We start from the raw sequence: 24,451 nt of genomic DNA, 5'->3' as shown, positions 1-24,451 counted from the left end.
TGGAAGCTGCAGTGGTTTGGATGGCTCCTGGTTTGGAGATAACGATCCGCTTTGCTGTTCACAGGTAACTCATTGCTCACGCAGCCCAGTCAGTCCAGGGAGGGGGGAAGGGTGTGCTTTTGTTGTTGCTGTTTAGTATTTTGTGCTGTTTCAGTGGAGTTCCATAGGCAGTATCCATTGGTGCCTGTCTAGAGTCATGTGTACTCTATGGGTCCCACTGAAGGCAAGGTGAGTAGTTCTGTTGCCTGCAGCGGGCTTGGCTCAGCCTGTAGAGCAGTGTTCTCACTGCCAAAGCAACAAGCTGTCGCATAAAGGCGGAACTCCAAAACAAAACAGGGTTTGTCCCTTTCTTGCTTTACTCTTTTACAACGCATAAAGGAGGCCTCAAACTGCTGCCTTTTTAAAAAAGTAATTGGCTTGGTTTTTTATATTAGAAATAACAGGTCTTGACGTCTCCATTTTTGCTGGAAGCCTAATGTGGTGATGACATCCAAAAATCTGAAACTTGCATGGGGAGGGGCTGTGTAGAGCCAGCATGGCCTAATGAATAAGGAACCTCGGTGGGCATCAGAAAACTCATGTTCTGGTCCCAGCTCTGCTACTGACCAGCCATTTGACCTTGGACACATCACTTAGCTCTGTTTCCCCTCTCATCCTTTGTCTTGTCTATTTAGACTGGAAGACCTTTAGGACGGGGTCTGTGTCTCAGTACCTGTCTGTAGCACAATGAGGCTATGACCTTGGCTGGGACCTCTGGGCACTACCGTTTACAAATAATAATGTTTAGTCAGATGTGTAAAACACACTTTATGGTGTGTGTATGTTATACACTGTTTAACTCAAATGCCTCACCAACTCTTGGGAGAAAAGCTTTCTCTGAAAAATGCGATATTGTCTTCAAGAGAGCTGAACAATTTTCCTGCTCCTCCAAAGAGTTCTCCAGTAAAAACCAGAATATCAGACCTTGCTATTCCTAAGATTTCTAAGGTAAACAATAAGAACCTTTAAATACAGACTTGATCAGGCCATCTTTATATACCACTAATGAGCAGCAAACAGCAGAAATAAGAATCGGCTCCTTTGCAATCAGTCTTTAACAGTCACTGCTTAATACACCAGGGAACCTTTCCATGTATAATGGATTGAGTCATAAGGTGTCAAATGTCAAACACAGAAGAAAAGTAAACGCACTCTTCTTTTGTAAGACGAAACTTGACAAACACACACAGGCGCACCAATGTGTCAAGACTCTTGCAGCCAACACCCACTGGCTTTTGTTTTAGATGCCATCTTCACTGGCTTGCCACTTTGTACCAACCAGCGTTCACTTACAATGTTCAGTTATCCAAGCAGGAGTCCCAGGAAGGCTGCAGCAATGCTGCTCGGGCAGGAGTTCACAGCCACTCCAGCAGAGGCCTCTCTCAGCCCTGCTACAAACAGTCATTTGCACTGGCATGCAAATTGCACTAAAAACCATCATGAGGGACAGTAACTGGCTCCCTAGTAAACCGTGTAAATTGGGGAGGGGGGGCAAATTGCCATTCGTACTTGTGGCTCTCACTACGGTCAATAGAAACCAAGGACAGAATTCGTCGCTTAGATTTTATTTCTAGTATAAGAAACTAAACTAGACAAAATTTTAACTCCTTTTAAAGCCCATCTTGGCCATCCCCTTCACAGTATTATTAGCATAAATAATGTTTTCCTATTGCTGAACAATCCATATTTTCCTGAAGTCACACTTCAAATGCAAAGATATTTGTCCTTTCCTGAGCTAATCAATATCTCAAGTGTACATGTGATTTTTTTCCAGAACAGTGATAAATGCTGCTCCCACTAGGCAAGAACTGGGGGCACTGGGAGAGCTATAGGTGGAAGTGCTGTGCTCACTTCTCCTATAGAGATGTTACAGGGAAGCAGTGGGCCCGAGCCTCAAATTTCAGATCCAGATTTCAAATCTCTCCAAGGCTGGGGATGTTCAGATCTGGAGTTTAGTTTATATCTGTCTCTAGCAGACACTGAGATGATGGGTCTTCCTTTGAAGAGCATGGGCTGTTGTTCATGCTCACTGAGGCATGTGCAGGAAAGTACTTCTGCACATGGTTAAAGTTAAACCCACACTAGTCAAGCACCTCCCTGAACATGGATACTTTCCTGAATTAAGGGCTGAGAGAACTGGTTGCAGAGTGCCTGCCTGCACTAGTCTATGTTGGGGCTCTTCTCAGTCCAGATGGGGTCCTAATGAATCACCAACACCAGCTCCAGTACCAACTGAGCTTTTTGGGGCTGACTAGATCTGAACCTACATCTCTTCAAAGAGCTAAAGAAATCCTACTCCAGTCTTCTCTGACCCTGTGACACAATTCACAGACGTGGTTAAAAGACCTCTGATCCACACTGCAAAATAGAACTGAATTTCAACCACGTTCCCCAACACTGTTGATTTTTGCAGAGTAGATGGGACCTGTCTCTTTCATAGAGGCATGAACCAGAAGGGGTCAGGAGTTGAGATGTCCCTTAATGGTGATGTTAACAATCTATGCACATTTTATGCAGAACACAGATGTAAGTATCTTTCATATAACATTCACACGAACTACGGAGCGGCTTCTGCCATTCCTCAGTGTGATGGAACATTTCACCACCTTAGCACAGCAAATAGTTACTATGGTCTGTTCTAACACAACTCACTGAGTTTAGATTGCAAGCTCTTCAGAGCTATGTGTTTGAACAATGGGGAGTCAAACCTCTGGCTGCTACTGAAACATGAACATGATATGTTGTTGCTGTAATTACAAGTGCTATTGACACATTGTCTAGCCAGATGGTCTGATCAAGGTCTCATCTACCTGGATGTCTCCATTTGCTTGGCCAGTAGAATTTCTTCCCAGTGCCTTATATTTCCACAGTTCAGGCTTTCTCACTCCAATGGCTTCAGCTTGTCATTCTGCTGTGCAGTCTTCATTACCCTGGTAAGTTTATTTTCTTGCCATGTGGTTTGATCCTTGCACTTTCACTATGTTTATGAGCTCTCTTCTCTCCACAACATGCCCATATCAGATTCCCTTTGCTTTCCTTGACCCACAATCTTACACAGTCTCTTCCCCTCACGCCCATATGCCTGGTCATACCCTAGCTCTCACTATCAGCAACACTCCTCTTCCATTCTGCTCATGATAATCTTATCTATACTGACCACTCCTTGGTTACGGTTGGACACTGAACCACCTCACCCCTCATAAAATTACCCTGTTTCACTGCTCCTAGAAACTTGATCCCACTAAACTTTTCATCTTGGCTTGCTCTCTGAATCCCTCCTTTCTTGACCCTTCTCCTACAGTTCTCTTACTTATGGTGCTAACTCTTTGCCTTTTACCAATCTGACCCTATCAAAAAACCACCTGTAGTACACACCAGCTCCAGATCATTACAAGCATGAGTTGAGCTTTATAAAAAATACACACACATCCCATCACCATATCCACTAGGAAATCTGTTCACATACAAAGGGATGTTCTCAGCAATGCAAAATCTCCCTCTTCCTCTCTTGCTTTCTCTTCCTTGCCATTAATCCCCTTCTCTACTCATCCAGCTCATACTTACTTCTCAGCATTTCCTGGCCAAGTACAAGGGATTTGCTTCCTTCTTTAAAACTGTGATTCCCCCTAATTTGTCATGACATCTCCTCCATCCCGACATCTCCTGACTACCAGCCTGAAATCAAACTATCTACTGAGCAGGTGCCAATGATTTTGTTAATATTCTGTTCTAATGATATTTCATCAGCTAAATAAAAGGCAATCAGCGTGCATTGCAACAACTTTTTGAACAGAGTTCCACAACATGACAGGTTAATGGCTACACTTATAGAGCACAACATTTCTTTCATCAAATCTTTGGTCCTACTAAAGTAAATGGCAGAACACCGATTTACATCAGAGGGACCAGGAACAGATAGCAACTTGTATGTATATATTCACATATTATTAAAACATTCACAAAACAAAATGTTCCACTGCATGGGCTTCTTCCCCTGAGGAGAGGATCAGAGCACAAACACATGCCAGATGTTAGTCACATTGCTTAATGCATGTCTGGAAGGCACTCAGATATACTATAGGTTTCAGAGTGGTAGCCGTGTTAGTCTGTATCCGCAAAAACAATGAGGAGTCCTTGTGGTACCTTAGAGACTAACAAATTTATTTGGGCATAAGCTCTTGGGGGGGCTAGAACCACTTCATCAGATGCATGGAGTGGAAAATACAGGAGCAGGTATAAATACATGAAAAGGTGTGAACTGCCTTACCAAGTGTGAGGTCAGTCTAATGAGAGAATTCAATTGGCAGCAGGATACCAAGGGAGGAAAAATAACCTTTGAAGTGGTAACTGTCTGAAATGGGCCACTCATTACCACTTCAAAGGTTATTTTTCCTCCCTTGGTATCCTGCTGCCAATTGAATTCTCTCATTAGACTGACCTCACACTTGGTAAGGCAGTTCACACCTTTTCATGTATTTATACCTGCTCCTGTATTTTCTACTCCATGCATCTCATGAAGTGAGTTCTAGCCCATGAAATCTTATGCCCAAATAAAGTTGTTAGTCTCTCAACTATACTATAGTGATGACTACAGCATAAGAACCTATATAGAATAGATTGGAGAGTTAGGAGCTCAAATCCCACTGAATTCCAGTGAGAGCTGGGCACCTTGGTAAATCCCAGCCCAAGTCATTACAATAAAAACGGCAGCATGGATTGCAACTGTGAAAGTGACTATATCATAAAGGCAGTAAGGGTCAGACTCTGCCATCCCTACTCATAGGAGTAGCACCTTACTCCAGGAGTACTTCCACTGAACTCAGGGGCACCGCTTTTGGAGTAAGGCACAGCCCAGCATGAGTAAGGATAGCAGACCTGGCACTAAATACCCAGAAGTGTGTGTTTTTTTTTCTTATGGATGCTGTGATTCTTGTTTATACCTTTTGGACCATGTTAATTAGACTTACCCCGCTCTGGCAGTTCAGAATTAACACTGCCAGAGCAGTGTGAAGGAATGATTGGGAACTAGGTTCTGGGAGTCCCTCATTCACCTTCTCTTATGAACTCCCCACATGTTTATGGACAAACAGCAGCCCTGCTCTTCACGCATCTCTCTCCAACTATTTTCTCCCTCTCCTTCCTGACAATGCCATTGTCCCTCAGACATTTCTGACGTAAGCCAGTCCCTCAAAACCTCTTTCTTCCCAGACCCTTCCTTTCTCTCCTAGTTCCCTGTTGCGCTTTGCTCCCTTTTTAAAAAACCCTCCCTAGATCCTGAAACACTTCACCTGACATCCTAGCTACCACCTTTCCTACCTCTGCTAATTTCCTGAGAGAGTAGTCCTCATCTCTCCAACTACCGCAGCAGCATAAGTATGCTTCTCTGCTCCAGCCCTGGCACACAAACTGATTTTCTTTATAGACCAAACACCTTCTCCTTTCCAAGGACCAGGGTTCATTCTTCTCCTTGAGCCTTCAGCAGTCTGAAGTCCTTCCTGGACCTCCTACAGATCTGTGCAGGTGTCACTGCCTCCTTCCTGTCAATGTTGCATTCCTGCCCTCTTTTCTCTGGTGGTGGTAATTGTTCTGTACCACAGCCCTCTTTGGTAGAGTCCCATGAGCCCATTTTTGATCCTGTGCTATTTCCCATCCACCTTCTCTCTCTCATTTGTATACCTTATCGAATGGCTTTAGGCTGAGGCTACTCCACCATACATACATATTTCTACATCTTTGATGACCTGTGTCGTCTTCATAAGTTGCGTAAGCTAAATACCTGATAAACTTTTCCTCCATTCCCCTGCTGGACTTAGATATCCTGGTGTCACCAGTATCAAAAGAAACGTGAAGTAAGCCTTGACCCTGGTTTTGCCGTCTCCTCACACATTTCCAGTATCTACAGATTTTCCTATTGCCGCTATGATTGTTTATGTACAGCGCTGCCTTTACCTGAGCTCCACCTCTATTGGCATCCTCCTCCATGTCTCCATCTCACCCTACCTGGATTATGTCAGCTCCATTTTGTTGGCCCCTCTCTTCTCCAGATAGCAGCATGAACAGAGTGCCACTGACCACTTTCACAGGTGGACAGAGAAGCATGACCTCATCACAGAAACATTCAAATGATTCCACTTCCTCCCAACTCATTTCAGGATGCCTTCTTTGGTTTTTAGGCTCTCTGTGGATTTGCTTCTACCTACATCATTATGTCTGCTCCCACCATCTTGCTCAGGCCTTCTCTCTTTCCCATTATGCAGTCTCAAAGGGTTGAGAATATAATGGTCCATTCGCAGCCTTGACCAACGGGCACTGCATTCCTGCATCTCCAGCTAGCTTCAAAGCCCATCTGAAAATACATCTCCTTTCCCTTTGCCCATGTCTTCGAATTTATTGCTCTCTGTTTTTTTTACTTTCACTTTGTAGCTCTGTTATTTAACTCCATAAAACATTTCAAACACTTGACACAATAAAGAAAAACACTCTGTTGCAGTGCTCACTGAGTGCAGACCTGTCCATCTAAGTTAATAACTGTTTTGTGTACATAGTGTCCTGGCCCATCATAGTTCTTAGGGCACTGCACGGACAATGCTAGTTAAAACACCATAAACTAAACAAGATACAGTAAATAAACCACAATAGAAAGGTGCCTGTTTGCCACAGGGGGTGGGGGCACTTTTAAATAGAAAATGACTCTGCCAAAGTAGTTTTCAATTGCTGTTTAAAAGGATGGAATGAACACCAGTAGGGCGATAAGAGGCAGCATGGTCTAGTAGTTAAGGCACTGGACTGGGACTCAGAAAACTGAGACTCTGTTCCTTGCTGTGCCAGTGACCTGCTGTGTGACCTCATACAAGTAACTTCATCTCCCTGTACCTCAGTTTCTCCTCCCTCTCTCTGTGTCTGTGTTATCTACTCAGACTGTAAACTCTTCAGAGCAGAGTCTATCTCCTGTTAGGCTCCTCTTAGTTGGGACTCTGGGTGCTATAATTTAAACATAGTGACACAAATAATAAGGGGGAGTAATTGCTGCACCCTAAGGGACCAACAACACTTACAATAAGGTGCAAAGGGGGACCCCTCAAAGGCTGGGGGGCCAGCACAGTTGTTATTGCAGCAGCAATCACAAACCATGGACATGTCATCCACAAGACCTTTCTCAATTGCTGCTCTCAGCCTATTCCCCCTGCTTCATCAATGATACTTTCTAATCATCCATTAGGAGAAGTCCCCTGTCCTACCCTGATCTACAAGGACCTTGCAGGACATTAGAAGCAGCCTGACGCAGAGAGCTGTTGTGTTCAAATCTTTATTTTCATTCTATCAGCAACAGCTGGTTCCGCTTGACACCCAGAGCTTTGCCTTGCTTCCTCTTACCCACAGTTCTCCAGGCCAAGACAACAAAGCAGCAGGTGAGATCACTCAGGGCTTTGGCTAACACAATCCTATTTCCAAACACAGAGATTAAGGAGTGCTAGCCCCCTCTAACTGCAACCGCACAGAGTAGCTGCACAGCCCGTCCCACCTCAGAATGACTGGGTGATACTCTGGGCTCACTCGACAGTAGATGAGGGAGGGAGGGAGAGTGCTGGGGGAACAGAATGCTCTGTTTTAAAAAGCTGTGTTATTTTGGGAATCAGTCTCAAGCAAGGCACTTTGGATATGCTGGCCTGTGAATACTGCCACCTCTAATAAATATGAGCTAATAAATTATCAGTACCTGGAGTGCACGGTTAGAAGGGCCACACTGGGTCAGACCAGTGGACCAATAGCCCAGTATTCTGTCTTCCGAGAGTGGTCAGTGACAGGTCCTTCAGAGGGAATGCCAGAACAGGACAGCCAGTCTGAGCTTCTGGCAGTTGGAGGTTTTGGGACACCAAGAGCATGGAGTTGTGTCCCTTAGCAATTTTGGTGTATTGGAATTACAGCTGTGTTCAGCACCTGCTATTGTTTATATGAGGACACTTGGCTTTATTCATTGAAGCCCTGATCATGTAATTGTTTCTGAGTTACTGAGCAGAGCCCAAGTGAATATTGGTACAGAGCCAGCTACTTATTTAAAACATTATTTGTCGTGCCAGCATGTATCTTTTAAATAACGGGTAGAATGCTTTATAAACTGGGGGGTTATGCTGCCGGGCAAACTATTGCCCTTTGATTAAAGATGAAACCCACATGGCACAATAACACTCCCAGCCATTCCTGTTGTATTTGCCACTACATCTTTTGACTGAGGGCATTGGTGCCACTGGCTGTCAGTCACTTTTCAACCTCAGGGGCAATCATTTTTGACCCAGACTTCCATCCCATCTGTCTATCTCTGTAGACAGAGAGAAAATCTTAGTATTTCTAGTTAGTTAAGATACTTGTAGAAAATATATATACATAATATATTGTCTCACAAAGGCTTAGCTATTTCTCTGTCTTGTGAAAAGCATTAACTTTTACACATTTACAAGGTAAAGAAATAGCTAATATTAATAATACTAATAACTCTTCTAGTTCACTGTTTCTTCATTTGGAAATGCTAAAGGGTCTGACTAACTTATTCAAAGGCTCCTTTGCAACATTGGCAGGGAGGAAAATAGAAGAGGTGGTTCATCTATTGAATGTCACTTATGGTAGAAAGTCTTTCTCAAAGAGGAAGGCCTCACAATGTTTCCTAAAGATGGTAAGACTTTGGATTTGCAAAATCCCCTCAACAGAGAATGCTTTGTTCCCAGCTCTCACATGCTTCCTTCTGGGCTGTAGGCTCTGCATTGCTCCAGAGGTGTACAGCAGCTATGGTGGTTCAAAGATCAAAATTGGCCTTTGGTGTAGCTGGGGCTTGATCCATTAATAGCTTTGAAAATTAGGACCAAGGCTTTAAATTGGTGTTGGAAGCTGATTGGGAATCAGCAGAGGGACGTGAACACAGGCCTGATGTACTCACCGTGGCCTGAGCCACATAGACAGTGGGCAGCCACATTCTGTACAAGCTGAACCCTGTGTATCATCTTCACATTCAGATTCAAATACAATGAGTTATACTGATCCAGCCTGGTGATGACCAATGCATGGATCTCTGTGTTTAGGCCCTCAACTAGGAGGAAGGGACAGAGCTTCCTATCAAGCTGGAGGTGAAAGAAGGCATGCTACCTGGTTATCCAGGCTTAGCAAGGGGTCAAAGAGGAGCCTGAAGCTTTGCACGCATCAGCTGAATAAAGCTCCACTGACAGGAGGTCCCTGGGTCCATCAGACCCAAGCCAGCTTCATGAATGGAGAGGTATGGTGCAGAATTTACTGTTCAAAACACAAGGAAGACCTGCTGTTTACAGTGTTGTTGAAGCCGGGATGGTCCCAGGATATTAAAGACAAGGTGGGTGAGGTAATATCTTTTACTGGAAAAACTTCTGCTGAGGGAAGAGACAAGCTTTCGAGCTACCCAGACCTGAAGAAGAGCTCTGTGGCATTCGAAAGCTTGTCCCTTCCACCAACAGAAGTTTGTCCAATACAAGATATTCCCTCACCCGCCTTGTCTCTCTCATGAAGATATGTTGGATTTGGGTGAACACTAGTTAGAAGAACAGGAGTACTTGTGGCACCTTAGAGACTAACAAATTTATTAAAACATAAGATTTCACGAACTACAGCTCACTTCATCCAATGCATAGAATGGAACATATAGTAAGATATATATATATATACATACAGATAAGTTGGAAGTTACCATGCAAACTGTGAGAGGCTAATTAGTTAAGATGAGCTATTATCAGCAGGAGAACAAAACTTTTGTAGTGATAATCAAGATGGCCCATTTAGACAGTTGACAAGAAGGTGTAAGGATACTTAACTTAAGGAAATAGATTCAATATGTGTAATGACCCAGCCACTCCCAGTCTCTATTCAAACCCAAGTTAATGGTATCTAGTTTGCATATTAAGTCACGAACCTATCCTTGCAACAAAGCCCGATACCAACTCTGTCCACATATTTATTCAAATGACACCATCATAGGACCTAATCACATTAGCCATGCCATCAGGGGCTTGTTCACCTGCACATCTACCAATGTGATATATGCCATCATGTGCCAGCAATGCCCCTCTGCCATGTACATTGGCCAGACCGGACAGTCTCTCTGCAAACGAATAAATGGACACAAATCTGACATCAGGAACCATAACATTCAAAAACTGGTAGGAGAACACTTCACTTCAGCCTCTGTGGCCACTCAGTAAAAGATTTAAGGGTGGCAATTTTGCAACAGAAAAGCTTCAAAAACAGACTCCAATGAGAAACTGCCAAGCTTGACTTAATATGCAAACTAGATACCATTAACTTGGGTTTGAATAGAGACTGGGAGTGGCTGGGTCATTACACATATTTAATCTATTTCCTTAAGTTTAAGTGTCAGAGTAGCAGCTGTATTAGTCTGTATTCGCAAAAAGAAAAGGAGGACTTGTGGCATCCGATGAAGTGAGCTGTAGCTCACGAAAGCTCATGCTCAAATAAATTGGTTAGTCTCTAAGGTGCCACAAGTACTCCTTTTCTTTTTGCGAATACAGACTAACACGGCTGTTACTCTGAAACCTGTCAAAGAAATTGGTTAGTCTCTAAGGTGCCACAAGTACTCCTTTTCTTTTTCCTTAAGTTAAGTATCCTCACACCTTCTTGTCACCTGTCTAAATGGGCCATCTTGATTATCACTACAAAAGTTTTGTTCTCCTGCTGATAATAGCTCATCTTAACTAATTAGCCTCTCACAGTTTGTATGGTAACTTCCAACTTATCTGTATGTGTGTGTGTGTGTATCTTTACTATATGTTCCATTCTATGCATCCGATGAAGTGAGCTGTAGCTCACGAAAGCTTACGTTCTAATAAATGTGTTAGTCTCTCAGGTGCCACAAGTCCTCCTGTTCTCTTTGCGGATACAGACTAACACGGATGCTACTCCGAAACTAGTTAGAAGGATATTAATTTTTAGGGGACTATCCTGTAAAATAACTGTTTCCACTCTAACAAATTTTTCAACCTTAAAACAGTCTTGAGACCAATGATTTCTTTAAGGTCTCAGGATATTTTTCCCACCTCCCTCTGGGCATCCAAGAGCCTTTTGTGCCAACAGGAGTAGTACATGCTGCACTGTGGGAAAGATTCTGCTGTCCGTTATAACTGCATAAATCTGCAGTAAAGCCTAGGCCCAAACCTGGGCTGCTGCTGAGGAGCACACACGGCCACTCAGGAGAGCACAGTTCAGGTGGTTTTTAAGACCGGTTTTCAGACTTCCAGTCCTGGGCTGGCTGTACCCTGAGTCTGTCGCTTGGTATAAACTGGAGTAATCTAAATTAGACCAGCTGCCAACAGCCCAAGGTGAATTTCATAGATTCATAGAGTTTAAGGCCAGAAGGGACCATCTGATCATCTAGTCTGACTGCCTGCATACCACATTTCAACAATTATGGTAGCCAGAGATCAGCAGGGAGTAGAGAAGCCACGATGACATAGCCAGCTCTGCACCACTGGAGAATCCCTCACAGTCCAGTCAGTGGGGTTAGGGCCCCTCTGTGCTAGCAAGGCAGTCCAAAGCTGCTGATGCAGCTGACAGTCAGGGCTAAGACTTCAGTGGAGTTACTGTGGATTTACACTGGTGTAACCAAGAGCAGAAGGGATGGTACAAATTAACTGACGTAATTTTGTCAGTGTTGCTGTAGGACTGCCCAAGAAGCATCAGACCCTCAGAAGGTGAGACGGGGGAGGGCTTGTTCTTTGCCCATCAGAGGAAAAGGAAACAAATGATTAAAAAGACAATCAGGTTGAAAAAAGGTGTGCTTGGGAGCTCAGTGCCTGGCTTAGCCTGGGGCATTTGAGACCTGCTGCGGTAAAAGGTTTGGTTCCTAAGGGAAGTGCTGACAAACCTTCCTTACAGTGCTACTATCAGATGGTAAACAAACAACTATTATCTGATGCCACTGGGAAGTCACCAGCCCCAAGGGCAGAGTGCACCAGTACTGACAACTGCTGCCAGCCTGGAGATCGATGGCTGGTCTGCTGCCTTGCTTCTCAGTCGGTCACTTACACTGGGGAGTCAGATCTTACAGGGAGCGATGCCACTGCTGTGCCACTCTGAACCCCTGCAGCCAGCCAGCCGCATACTACCCACCCCATCTGTTCCGTCATCCCTCACACACACCTACCTGCTGGCTCATGCTCTCACACACACTGGGCTATTTCCCTGTTGACACAGTGCATGTTACTCCCTCCCATTCATGCTACTCACACCAGTAAAAGAATATAGACATGTGTCTGTGAAATAGAGAAAGCTTCACAAGGTTAGTTTAGGAATCAGATCTCCCAGCAGTTCTCTAGGAGCTGTTGGCAGTTTTTTAGACTCTGGGTTGGGGGAGCAAAGAATTAATATGTCCTTAGGGGGAGTTCTAACAAGCAAAACAGACAGGGCCAGATCCTCAGCTGGTGCAAGTCAGCACAACTCCATTAACACCTGTCACACCATTTACACCAGCTAAGGTCTGGCCCAAAGAGTGCACTAAAGCACATGGGGGGGGGGGGGAAGGTGTGTTTCAAAATGTGGTCACTAACATGTTTTAAAATGCTAGCATAGACAGGGCAAGTTGGAGTTTTAACATCTCTAGACCTTGTCTATAGCAGGGTTTTAGCTGTGGCATTTTAAAAAAAAGACCCCTCTCTCCCAGTGTGGACATACCCTGTAAATAAAGGGTGCAGGTGAATAAATCCACCTCTTTGTTGACTACAGGAAGGGAGAACTAAACCAGTTGAGAAATCTCTCACACTTTTAACCGTATTAACAACTGAATTGTCCTTGCAGAGATTTTCCAAGCAAATTCATATGATTTTAAGGCAGTGTTTTCTTTTCACACCATGATCCCAATAATTCCCTAACAAAAGACACGCTGTGGGTTAAACAGTAGGGGGCCAGATCTATAGGTGGTGTAAATCGGCATAGCTCTCCCACCTGTTAATCTAGTCCTATGTGTCTGTGCCTCTCTTATTGTGAACAACTATCTCAACAAGAAACTTGCATTGCACTATACTGCGAGTATTCACCATGTCAAGAACTACTGTACCCCAAATCTACATTTGTTGCCCTGCCACATGCTTGCCAGCTTCTCTTAGTACTTGGTGTTGCAGGAGAACAAGGGAGTTTGAAATGTTGCGTTTTAACAAATGCACTGAGTTCTAGGAGCTAAAAAAAGTGTGAATCAGGACCAATGCTGCTGTTGGTAAAAGACTTGTGAAAATTTGAAAAGCAAACATGTCTTCATTCTCCCAATCAGCTAAGGAAGAAAAGTAATACAAAGTTAAGCTCCTTACCTTGATATTGCAAAAGATGTTCTGGTAACAGGTGCGACAGTTTTGGGGGCTACTGCTGACGCCTGGAGCTTTGCTGTTTTCAGGCTGAACTCCCATTGTTTGGTTAGAATTGCTGTTGGAGGTCAATGCACACAGTTAGTTTCCTCTCTCTTTTCCCTAACTTGCCAGTAAATCAGAAGTATACCAAAATGCCGAAGTGCTCAGCTGTCTGTTGATATAAACCTCTCTTCTTCCCTTCCTCCAGCCTGGATTCTGATAAGTCACAACTGAAAGCTGTCCAAGCATGTGAGACTTAGTGAGTGTGAGCATGAAGTTTTTATAAGACTGTTTTCTGAAATAGTGATGATGAAACTTTATTTCTCCTCCCTCTTTTCTTGTGTGTGTAAAGAGAACTTTAAAGGCACAGGGAGGCGGAGCCAGGCTCAAACACCACCCCTCCCAGGCAGGTATGAGTAACAATCTGTCACACATATGACATTCCAATGACAGGTCGGCTCTCTCTCTCCTCCCTTCCTCTCCTCCCCTCCCCCCTTGTCCTGTGGCTCATAGAAGACACCAATGCAGAGTTGGATTCCTGAGGCAGTGCTGCAAAACATTTGATACAGCTTTCCCATCATAAAGATATTCACGGCCTCAATCACCCTCTTCTCGCCCCCGACCCAAAATCCCCTTTCCTACCAGAGTTTGTATAACCTAATGAAAGCTAGAGGCTCCAGGAAGAGGGGCTTTGCTATTGCCACTCTTATTAACATGAAAGATGCCACTATATTACAGTGATGGGCAGCAGGAAAAACCCTAAAAGATGGAGCTGATCCATCTTTTAATTCAGGTGTCCCAGGGGGAAAGGGTGACAGGATGCCTACTTGTCGTGCAGACTATGTTTGTGCTAATTTGCCCTTCGTGTCTCTAGCAGGTGAGACTGGCAAAGGGGAACTTTTAGAAGCAGAGAGCGAGCGAAAGAAAGGAAGAAATCTTTCTCTCAAGCAGGTGGGAGGTTTGCAGCACACACAATGCTAGCATGTTCTGCTCTCTGCTTGTTTTCACTTGCAGAAAAACTGCGTTTGTAAATTTCCAGAGAGCTGTTCTTTCAGAGACCTTGCTGGGGTTATGTTTGCACAAAGAATTGATTTATTTAAACTGCCTTACGCGGGAGGGTGGGGGAGGAGGAGGAGTGGAGGGCAGGTTTTCATTTGCTTCGGAGGAGGAGCTGGGTTTCAATTTGAATATTTTCTTCAGAAACCCCAGACTGAATGGATGATGCCTGAAGCTTTCCAATGTGTACAATCATGCAGGGGAGAGAAAACCTGGCAAAGGGATCCCCTAGGAAATAGCATCACAATAGCAGTCTAATTTATTTTAGTGTTCTTCAAGTGCCTTCATACCAAACACACCAAAAAGCCTAGTTGTAAATTGCTTCTTCCTAAGGGTTGTGCTAGTAGGGAGGTGGTCTTGGGGATGATAAGATGACCTATAAAAAAGCTACACATGATCCTGCACACTGCTTCATGCAGCCAGATCCCTGTACCCACACAGGAGCCCTTTGACTTCAGTGGAGCTCTGAGTGGATACTGGAGTATCCCTGCACAAAGCAGTTTGCAGGATTGGGGGCATAGCTGGTGCTAAACACAGAGCTGAGTGAATAATTCTCTTGAAGCAATTTATGCAGTTAATTTAGTCTCTTTTTCCACACAATTAGCCTGTGGAACGCATTGAGACAATATATCACAGAGTATACTAGTTTAGCAGCATTTATAGAGATATTAGACATTTAGATAACAAGAATATCCAAAGTTATAATAGTAAATATCAAAAAAATAAACAAGGGTTTTTGAAGGGCTTCTGCACTTCAGTGAAGCTCTAGATTAGGAAAAGCTTTTCCTGGGGGAAGATTATACTTCCTACAGAGTTTCTTACACCTTCCTTTGAAGCACTTAGCCATTGTTACAGACAGGATATTGGATGGTCCAATCTACTCTGGCTATTCCTCTGTTCTTTTTTTCTCCTTGCAAAGTATCCATGAGTGGACTGTGATATCTTTATATTCATTCATTATGAACAGTCAACAAATATTTTTTTTAAAGCTTTAGACAGCTCACAAATGTAAACGTGACCAGAACTGATTAGCTGTGATTGGTCAGGTAAGTCACATGGTATTGTCTCCACATCCTGATTGCACAAGCATGCAGACATTTCCACCATGAATGCTAGAATTTGCTTTCCAAGAACATTTGGGCCAGTAACCTTTGATTACTCTCATCAGCAGAAAGCAAAGACAGTAAGGAAGGAGCAGAGCAAAGCTGATAGTTTAAAATAATCAAATTAATACACAGGAACTCTTTTTTGGAATACTTGGCCAACTTGAGTAAATAAACTTCTGGGTGAGCTGCTGGGGGTGCTCTGGATTTTAAACTGGGAGCTGTTTAGCATCAGTTATAGTGGCTCAGCCAGGGAGAAACTCCCCTTTAGGTAACAGAATTGCTGCCTGAACACCACAGGGGCAGGTTTGAATTTGAGACTGAGGTGTGTCGGAGCTGGATTTGGGGCCCACGACCCTGCACTCAAGGATCCCCACTGATTCCAGGAGCCTAAGAAAACTCTCAGATTTCCTTAAATTTCTCCCCCCGGCCCCTACCCCCATGTGCAATGACAGCTTTGAAAACGTAGATCATCAGGTCTGAGAGCCAGCCACTGATTTCCCCTAAAGCTCCTCAGCCTTGGGCTGAAAAGACCCTGGCCCTAGCTCCCTCAATGTTTAGGAGAACTCCAGATGAGTTCATGACTATGTGGAGGGCAAGGCCAGCCAGGCTGCTGAGGTGAGCACTAGGATGAGCACAAGTTCCCCTCCACTCCAAGGCAGGTCCTCGGCAAAACACCTAGTGCAGTAACCTCTGGCCACAACAGGGGGTATTTCAATGGCAGGAGAGGCAGCGTGTTTAACAGCAGGAGGCAGCGTGGATGGAGCATGGGCTGAGAATAAGGGATTCCAATGTTCTAAACCTGGCTCTGTAACCTTGCTCACATCACTTAACTCTCCCGTCTTCGTGTCCTCATTGGTAAACTACAAATAACAATGGTGACTTCTCCCCCTATCCTCCCGTAAGGTGGGTCTATGCCGACCAGGTAGCTAACATCTGAAGCACTTTGCACCTGTGTAAATGACTTTATAGGTCCAAGGCAGTGAGGGTCAGGCCTGATTGCTGTACAAGGAGATAGTTACGCTTGGGATTTCAGCGCCCTGGCTCGCTGGGCATGCCCTGTGCAAACTGCTCCTCGGGGCTAGGAGCCAGTTGCTTGCATTTAGTTGGCAAAAAATGATGTCACAGTTCCCCAAGCCCATCTCAAAAACAAAATGCTCCAACTGGGTCTGAAGGTACTAGGCAGACACACCCTTTGTTACCAAATGGGGCGTTTCCACTAATCAGCTAAGCATCACTCTGTATAGCTCTCCAGTATACAAGCGACATGACACCCACAAAGTCTGACTCTGGGTTGATGGGAGTGTTGCGCCTCAAAAGTGTGTTTTCAAATGAAAGCGCGTTTAGCTCCCATGTCTCTCCCCACACACAAACCTAATCAACCAATGGCTTCAATTTTTACCTTTCAATCTGCTCTTTAAAGCACTGTCACTTTAATTTATTCTAAGACTGTGATTGTTATTGGATTCGAACAATTAGAGGTTACGCAGGTGGCACTGAAGGCATCATCTGCAGAAGGTGCTTGATTACTCAGTTAACAGTCAACTTAACCCAGGCCATCATGGAGGTGTGGTCATACCTCTCAGCTACTGTCTACTTATAAGAGAAACCCCAAATTCTGGACCCAAATTTACCCACATTCTGCACAGAGCTGGTGGTCTTGCTCTTATATTATTTTAAATTACAGCCCTGAAAACAATGAGTCATGCAATGGAGGTGGCAAAACATATTTCTGCTGAAAATATGAATCCTGCCTCATCTTAAGAATTTTCTATATCTTCCTCATTTTGAATCTTTGCTCCACAGTTGAGTCTTGGCAAGCTGAGTGGTATAGCTTGTGGATTTAGAGCATAGGAAGAAACTGATTTACAGCACAGAGAGGGAGAGGAATTTAGCTTCAAATTCTTATTATTGCACTTTGTTATGTGATACTGGTGAAATTAAGTACTAGCAGGAAAATCACAGATACATGTGGTTTGGTTTGGCTTACAGTGCTCTAGGGATGCCTTTCTTTTTGAGGCTTTGAAATCAGATCCTCCCTAAAATCATCATACTTTTTACACTATTATGGAATAACTCCACACTGGAATTAAACACTTAGAATTAAAGGAAAAGGAACCAGTGCAGTAAACTGAATGAGAGCCCAACTACTATTGGCATTCCCACCTGCTGCTCTAAGATTGCCCTTGCCAGTTGGTCATATGTGGGATGTGGTAATGGGCAGCAGAATAGGACTATAAAACAAATAGACAGTATTCCCAGAGGGTAGAAAGCAGGAAGCTGGTCGCGTATTTCAGAAATGCATGGCCAGAATACTAGATGTATTGGCCCCAGTCCTCAGGTCTGAGTGAACTCAGTCTACAATACATCACCTTGGCTACTCCCCAGTTCTAAGGCCTCAGGTCTTCTCTAAATTAATCCCAGCTCCCCATTGCTGCAAATGGCCATTCAGGGAGCTGGAAATCAGGGGTGAAAGTAAGTCGAGTGATTTACCGGTACGCTGGGGCTAGCTCTGGCCCCCAGATGGGGCAGGGCCTAGGGCGGAAGGGGCGGGGCTGAGGGGGTCAGAGCAAGCCCAGCCCACCCTGTAAGGTAAGTGCCCCCCCTTTTCTTTCCCCTTCCCCCCCACCACCAGGGTAGCAGCAGCCCGGGGGCTCTGGGGGCTATTTAAAGGACTAAGGCGGCAGAGGCAGCTGGAACCCCAGCCCTTTAAATAGTCCCTGGAGCACCTGCTACCCCAGGGCCCTGGGGACTATTTAAAGGGTCCGCAGCTTCTCTGCTTCTACTGCCCCAATCTTTAAATAGCCCCCGAGCCCTGGAGTAGCAGCGGCGGGGCTCCGGCGACTATTTAAAGGGCCGGGGCAGTAGAAACAAGGGAGTCCCGGGCTCTTTAAATAGCTGCTGGAGCCCTGCTGCCACTACCCCAGGGCTCCAGCAGCCGGGCTCTGATGGCAATTTAAAGGGCCTGGGGCTCCAGCCACTGCTGGGAGCCCCAGGCCTTTTAAATTGCCCCCTGGGGAAGCCAGGCTGCCCCAGTACGGTGCACCGGCTCTTGCCGGTATGCCGTACCGGGGCATACCAGCTTACTTTCACCTCTGCTGGGAATACTCCATCCATGCCCCCTTTTCCAAGCTATAGTGGGGGCTTCAGGCACCCATGGATTCCCCTATGCAGAATTTATTCCCAGCTGGTGAGATCCACCAGCTTTGCAGTCCCTTTGTGCCATGAAAGTGGCTCAAGGAGGCCATCAAAGATCCTAACATCAGGCCCATTTCCCCCCATTTACACCATCAGACTGTTTGCCCCACCTCACTCTCCTCCAAAGCAGCAATCGGACAGAAGTATATCGGGCCTGATCCACCTCTCCGTTATTCCAGTTTCTGGCTGGCACCACCCCACTGATGGCAGTGAAACAACACTTGCGCAGAAGCGAAGGGACACCGTGGGGAAGCAGGCCCTTTTAAGCCCGTAGAAACAAATATGGTTAAGTGGAGCTTGAATCAACCAAAAACAGGAGGGCTCCGCCCAGCCTGCAGATTGCTACCTCCCCTCTAAGGGTATGTCTACACAGCCGTGTGGAGGTGTGATCACAGCATGCGTAGAGGGACCTCAGCTAGCTTGTGTCTAATTAGATTGAGTAGCAATAGCAGCCAAGCCACTTGAGCCTGTACCCAGGGTCCGCGGTGGGCAGGGCTTCACTGCTATTTTACTGGTGATAGCATTGATCCACATGTGGTGTAACCGCATCTCCCCATCGCAGTGTAGACATACCCAGGGCTGGCTCTAGGATTTTTGCTGCCTCAAGGAAAAAATTTTTTGGCTGCCCCAGCTTTTTTTTACGTGCTTCCCCCCCCCCCAACTGCTTTCCCACCTCCTACCCTGGGCGTGCCGTATTCCTCCCCACCCGCTTCCTGCAGCTCCCCCACTGCAACCCCCCGCCCTAGGTCACCTCCGCTCAGCCTGCTCCTCCCGCGAGGGAGAGGCGGGGCACTCAGGGGAGCAGGCGGAGCGGCGGGGGCGGTGGGGGGTAGAGGAACCGCTCCCCACCCCAGCTCACCTCCGCTCCATCGCCGCCGCCTCCCCCGAGCAAACCGCGGCTCGGCTTCGCCTCCCTCCCAGGCTTGCCGCGGGAAACAGCCGTTTGGCGCGCGGCAAGCCTGGCAGGGAGGGGGGAGAAGTGGGGCAGCGGCGGGGCGCTCAGGAGAGCGGGCGGAGGCGAGCTGGGGCGGCGGGGGCACATTTCTAGGGGCGGCATGGTTGGCGCCAGAATGCCGCCCCTAGAAATGTGCAGCCCCAAGCACCTGCTTGTTTTGCTGGTGCCTGGAGCCGCCCCTGGATATACCCTGTAGCAGCTTGTGCTATACAAGGCTTGATGAAATCGTCCTGCCTCCCCAACGCAGGCAGCTTTAATAATAACCGGAATTCTGCTCATTTCCTTCATCTTTGTGCCAAAAAAGTTGGGGGTGCCTCGAAGGGGTGAGGTCCAGACTGGCTGCTCTCCTCCAGCTGATTTTCATCTGACACTGGCCAAATAACTGTTTTCCAGGTCTCAGTTCGACTCTATCCTCTCTACCCAACCCATTCCTCCCAGTGATCTTTGGCCTGCAAGTTCTCAATGGCAGCACCACACACACAGGTACAAGGTGTTAGCAGCAAAAATAGCACTGCTTGTTCCTGAGGCAAGAGGAGATACTGCTGTTTGTTCTCTGGGAGGAACCTCTGTCCAGGACAGCAGCAAGTGGTATAATTTCACAGTGCTCTGTACGTGCTGATGGGGGCGGGGGCACCAGCTACACTGGAGTCGGGCTCAGCAAAATGTTTGTTTAATTATTATTATTTTTTAAAATAAAAGGCAATTCATTCACTGCAGCCTTCCAAATTAGCTTCTAGAGAATGCTGGCCTGGCATTTTGCACTCACAAGACATACTCTTTATATAGCCACTGGCTGATCTTTCAATGCAGACACAAAGCCACTTAGCACCACCCATACAGCAGAATGAAAGTATAGTTACTCCTGTGGGGGAAAGCAAGCACTTCAATCGCTGTTGTTTTCCCCACAGCCTGATGGGAGAGGGACAATGTGCAGCTATATATAACACTTTATGGACTATTTCATGTAACGTAAGCTAGCAAAGATAGAATCAGAAACCTTTGGGCTTCAGCCCTGAAAGGCATGAAACATGGAGTCACAGATTCTTAAGAACAGTGAAAATTTTGGTCTTACTGTTTTTTCCCCTCTTATGGCCGAAAAGATTCATTGGTACAGGAATGCCTGGTATTATTATTACTGTTTATATTACATTACAGGAACCTAACTGAGATCAGGGTCCCATCATGCTTGGTGCTGTACAAATACAGAGTAAAAGACAGCTCCTGCCCGAAAGAACTTACTGTCTAAATAGACAAAGGAAGGATTTTCCCCATTTTACAGCTGGGGAGCTAAGGCAGATAACGCAACTTGCCCAGCATTGCCTATGGCAGGGCTGGGAGCTAAAGCGCACATCTCCTAAATCCCAGTCTGGTGATTTAACCATGATGTTCTGAAGGTGAGACACTTAGACCCAAAGCTGAATGTTTCTTGTCTATTATTGTCAATGGAGCATTATTAATATGATCCACACTGTACAACACAGAGACACACAATCAGTGCTAGTCAGGCTCTCTGTGTTTGACCTGTCCCGCCTGATTTTCAAGAAATTCAGCACAATGCAAGCTTATTGACTGCTGAGCTCTCTTGAAAATCTGGCCCCCCTAGTTAGGTGCTTAAATGAAAGCTGAGTACTCTGTAAATTGAGTGAGTGTGCTGAGCCCTTGGAAATCTGACCAAGAGTTCTTTTGAAAATCTGGCCCACAATGCACCAGCTGACAAGGTGAGAGATAAATCACAAAACAGTGGAAACATTGCCTGTCATTTTATGTGAAATTATCCATCCCGATGCGTTACTGGTGCAAGGCTTTGTGGAGGACATGAGCTAAAAGGAGGGGGCTGAGTGAAGAGAGGTTGGTCATTCAGCACAGGGCCAGGTGGGGAGCTCTAAACACAGTGATAGGTGTGGAACAGATGACTGAAGTACACCTGGGTGGGAAATGGTTTCCCCATCCCATTAAACTTTTTCAAAAATATTCCTGTTCTGTATCGGAGCAAAGCTGACACCTCTGGAAATTTTTCATATAAAAACAGAGAGAGAAAGAGAGACACCCCAAAATGGCCAAGAGTTAGGTGGGTAGGGCCCTCACTTGGGATGCAAGAGAACCAGGTTCAAGTCCTTTCATTAAATCAGACAGATTAGGGACTTGGAGCTGGGTCTCCCACATCCCAGCTAATTGCCTGAATCATAGGGCTGCAGAGTCAGTCTCTCTCTGGCCCACTGAACATTTAATTATGTATATAAAGCAGAACAGCTCCAGGAGGAAAATGGAGATCATCCTGTGATACAAAGACCCCTTGGCAAAGAGTCCTCTCATCTTTGCAAACAACTTTAGTCTCAGATCTACAAATTCACTACATCAAATACACTGCTTACAGGGTAATTGTCCATAAAAGGTAACATATAAAGTCTCTATTGAAAGCATAATCCTGGCACATAATCCTGGTGTATGCGTGATATTGATATTTAAGGAATAACATAGCTATATTGGTGTTTATGCCCTGATGGTCGTAAGGTTAAAAGGTGTCGCCAGGCAGTAATATTATTCAGTGATGGCCTATTCATGCAAATGGAATGGTCACCCCTCCCTGGTCAGCCAGCGATGTAATGCCAGGCTCAGTTGTCCAGCATTGCTCCATCCCAGAACAGTCAATGGAACACAACTGCAAACAATCGAAACCCCTTGGAGGTCAAGAAGGAACATTACAACAGACAGGGGTTGGCCCTGCCCATGGATAAAGACAGACTGTTTCATTATAACTCATAGTGGGGAGAGGCCCTCTGGATCCATTCACTGGATCCATTCACTTGTTGAGTGGGGGTGTTTTTCATGAAAGTTTGGATCCTAGTTCCTGGAAAACCAGCCAGCTCTGCAACAGACTGAACTTTGGGGGAACAACCAACTCTATTAGATAGGCAAGGAAACTATTGATAAGTGTAGTCCATAGTTCACATTTTATTATCTTGTTTTGTATTGTAACCATTTGTTTCCATTATACCCTTTTGTTCCTCTTCCTATTCATTCTTAAATAAACCTTTTGTTTCATTACAAGTGCTGTATGTTACACAGGAGCAGTAGTTTAAGGTAAAACTAGGATAACACTGCTCCTTTGGGGCAGAGGATTTGGGATGTCTGTGAGTAGCCAATGTCAGGGGCTGGGTACCACGGGGGATGCTTCAAGGGGACTTTGAGGTGCACTTTGTGTTAACCTGAAAGGCAAAGTCAGGGCTGTCATAGACCAAAGGGAAGTGCTTGAGTCACTGAAAGGCTGGTGCTGTCCGGGAGCTGACACTCCATTAAGTACCAGCATGACTCTCTCAAGCTGGAGGCTGGGAGCAAGAAGGTGTTTCACAAGCCTGTCACTCCAGCATAGGCAGGTGGTTTGTGTACTCCATTGGGATTTAGATGACCCAGGTTCAAGTCCTTGCTCTGATTTTGACCTGAAAAACTTTTCCTAGTGAAAATTTTGTTGGAACTGATATGTTCCCATGAAAAGTTTTGGGTGTGATGAAATGGCATTTTCCAACAAAAACCTGTTAGTCAAAAAATTGCCAACCAGCTCTATGCCAAAGGGGCATGAAGGCAAATGGCTTGATAGAAGGGTAGACAGCAAGAGAGGATGGAGGATTATGGCATATGGAATGATCTTAGAGAAGTAAACAAAGAAAGCCCATGGTGGAATTCTTTGGGGATTGTTGGTCTCAATGCATGGGCTGGGCCGTTCCAAACAGCATTAAGGTAGATACAACATTATCCCATTAGCTTTTAAAAATGAATTTGCTGCAGCTGCATTTGTGCTCTTTCTGTAAGTGTTACCCATGAACATCTGAGTATAACTGTTCACTGAGATTTAACTGTGAACCCTGCAGGCTTGAGTTCTCATGTGTAGAGTCTTTTAAACTTGCACGTGCAAGTCATTTTCACTGGAAATATGGGATGGGTCATTACATGACACAGCAGAGAGTCAAAACTCCACCTCAGAGCCTTGGCACAGAGGCAAGTAAGGGAGCCAGACAAGGATCTACCCGCTCCCTTCACAACCAGGGCTGGGTGTGCGCACACAATTACCTTGTGTCAGTGACTGTGGTGATGACAGCAGTTTACAAACTGTGACAGCCAGACTGGTTTCACTCTTCCAATAATCATCTTTGATCAAGATCAGCATTGCTGGTAAGAGGAAGCAACTTTTGTTGCTTGAAAGACAGACTGAGCTGACTCATAAGCTAACGCCTTCCTTCAGAAACAGCAAACACTTGAAAGAGGGCTTATCAGAATCCCAAAAGGACTTCTTCCAACAGCAGACAATCAGTTCCTCCCAGGGTGGAGGATTGCAATTGTTGGCTCTACCTTCCAAGGAACATTTGAGAAAACAAAGGTTGAACACCAAAAGAGGAAGTGACAGTGGTTAACCCCAGAGGTGAATACAATCCTGAATGGAATGGGAGCAGGCCCAGGGAAACACCCCTTGGGGTATGTCTAGATTAGGAGAAAAGGTCAAGGTTAGGTTAGGGTCAGTTAACATAGCCCTGACCATTTCCCTAGCACAGATTCATAGTAACACTCTAGGCTCCCCCTTAGAATTGATTTCGACCAGATAATTCAAGGCAACCTATTTCTACATTAGGGAAAAGTCTAGAGTTAGCTAATGTGTTAACTGACCCTGCTTTAAATTCAACATCCTATTTTAGACAACCCCCGTGAGGGATGATGGTGAAGGCAAGCCTTTGTAGATAGTA

At 45.4% G+C, this 24,451-nt stretch overlaps 1 protein-coding gene across 2 annotated transcripts in view; it reads right to left on the bottom strand.

Moving 5' to 3' along the window:
- The window catches only part of SLCO2A1 (solute carrier organic anion transporter family member 2A1), a 118,883-nt gene that overhangs the window by 72,029 nt on the left and 22,403 nt on the right, over positions 1 to 24,451 (bottom strand). For both annotated transcript variants that reach the window (XM_073360375.2, XM_073360376.2), the window contains one exon: positions 13,371 to 13,482. In XM_073360375.2, the coding sequence (XP_073216476.1) occupies positions 13,371 to 13,482 (112 nt within the window). The remainder of the gene's footprint in view (positions 1 to 13,370; positions 13,483 to 24,451) is intronic.

The sequence above is a fragment of the Lepidochelys kempii genome, chromosome 9 (assembly GCF_965140285.1).
Source record: "Lepidochelys kempii isolate rLepKem1 chromosome 9, rLepKem1.hap1, whole genome shotgun sequence".
NCBI lineage: Eukaryota > Metazoa > Chordata > Testudines > Cheloniidae > Lepidochelys > Lepidochelys kempii.
The sequence above is the reverse complement of the archived record's forward strand: the minus strand, read 5'-3'. Positions and strand labels throughout refer to the sequence as shown.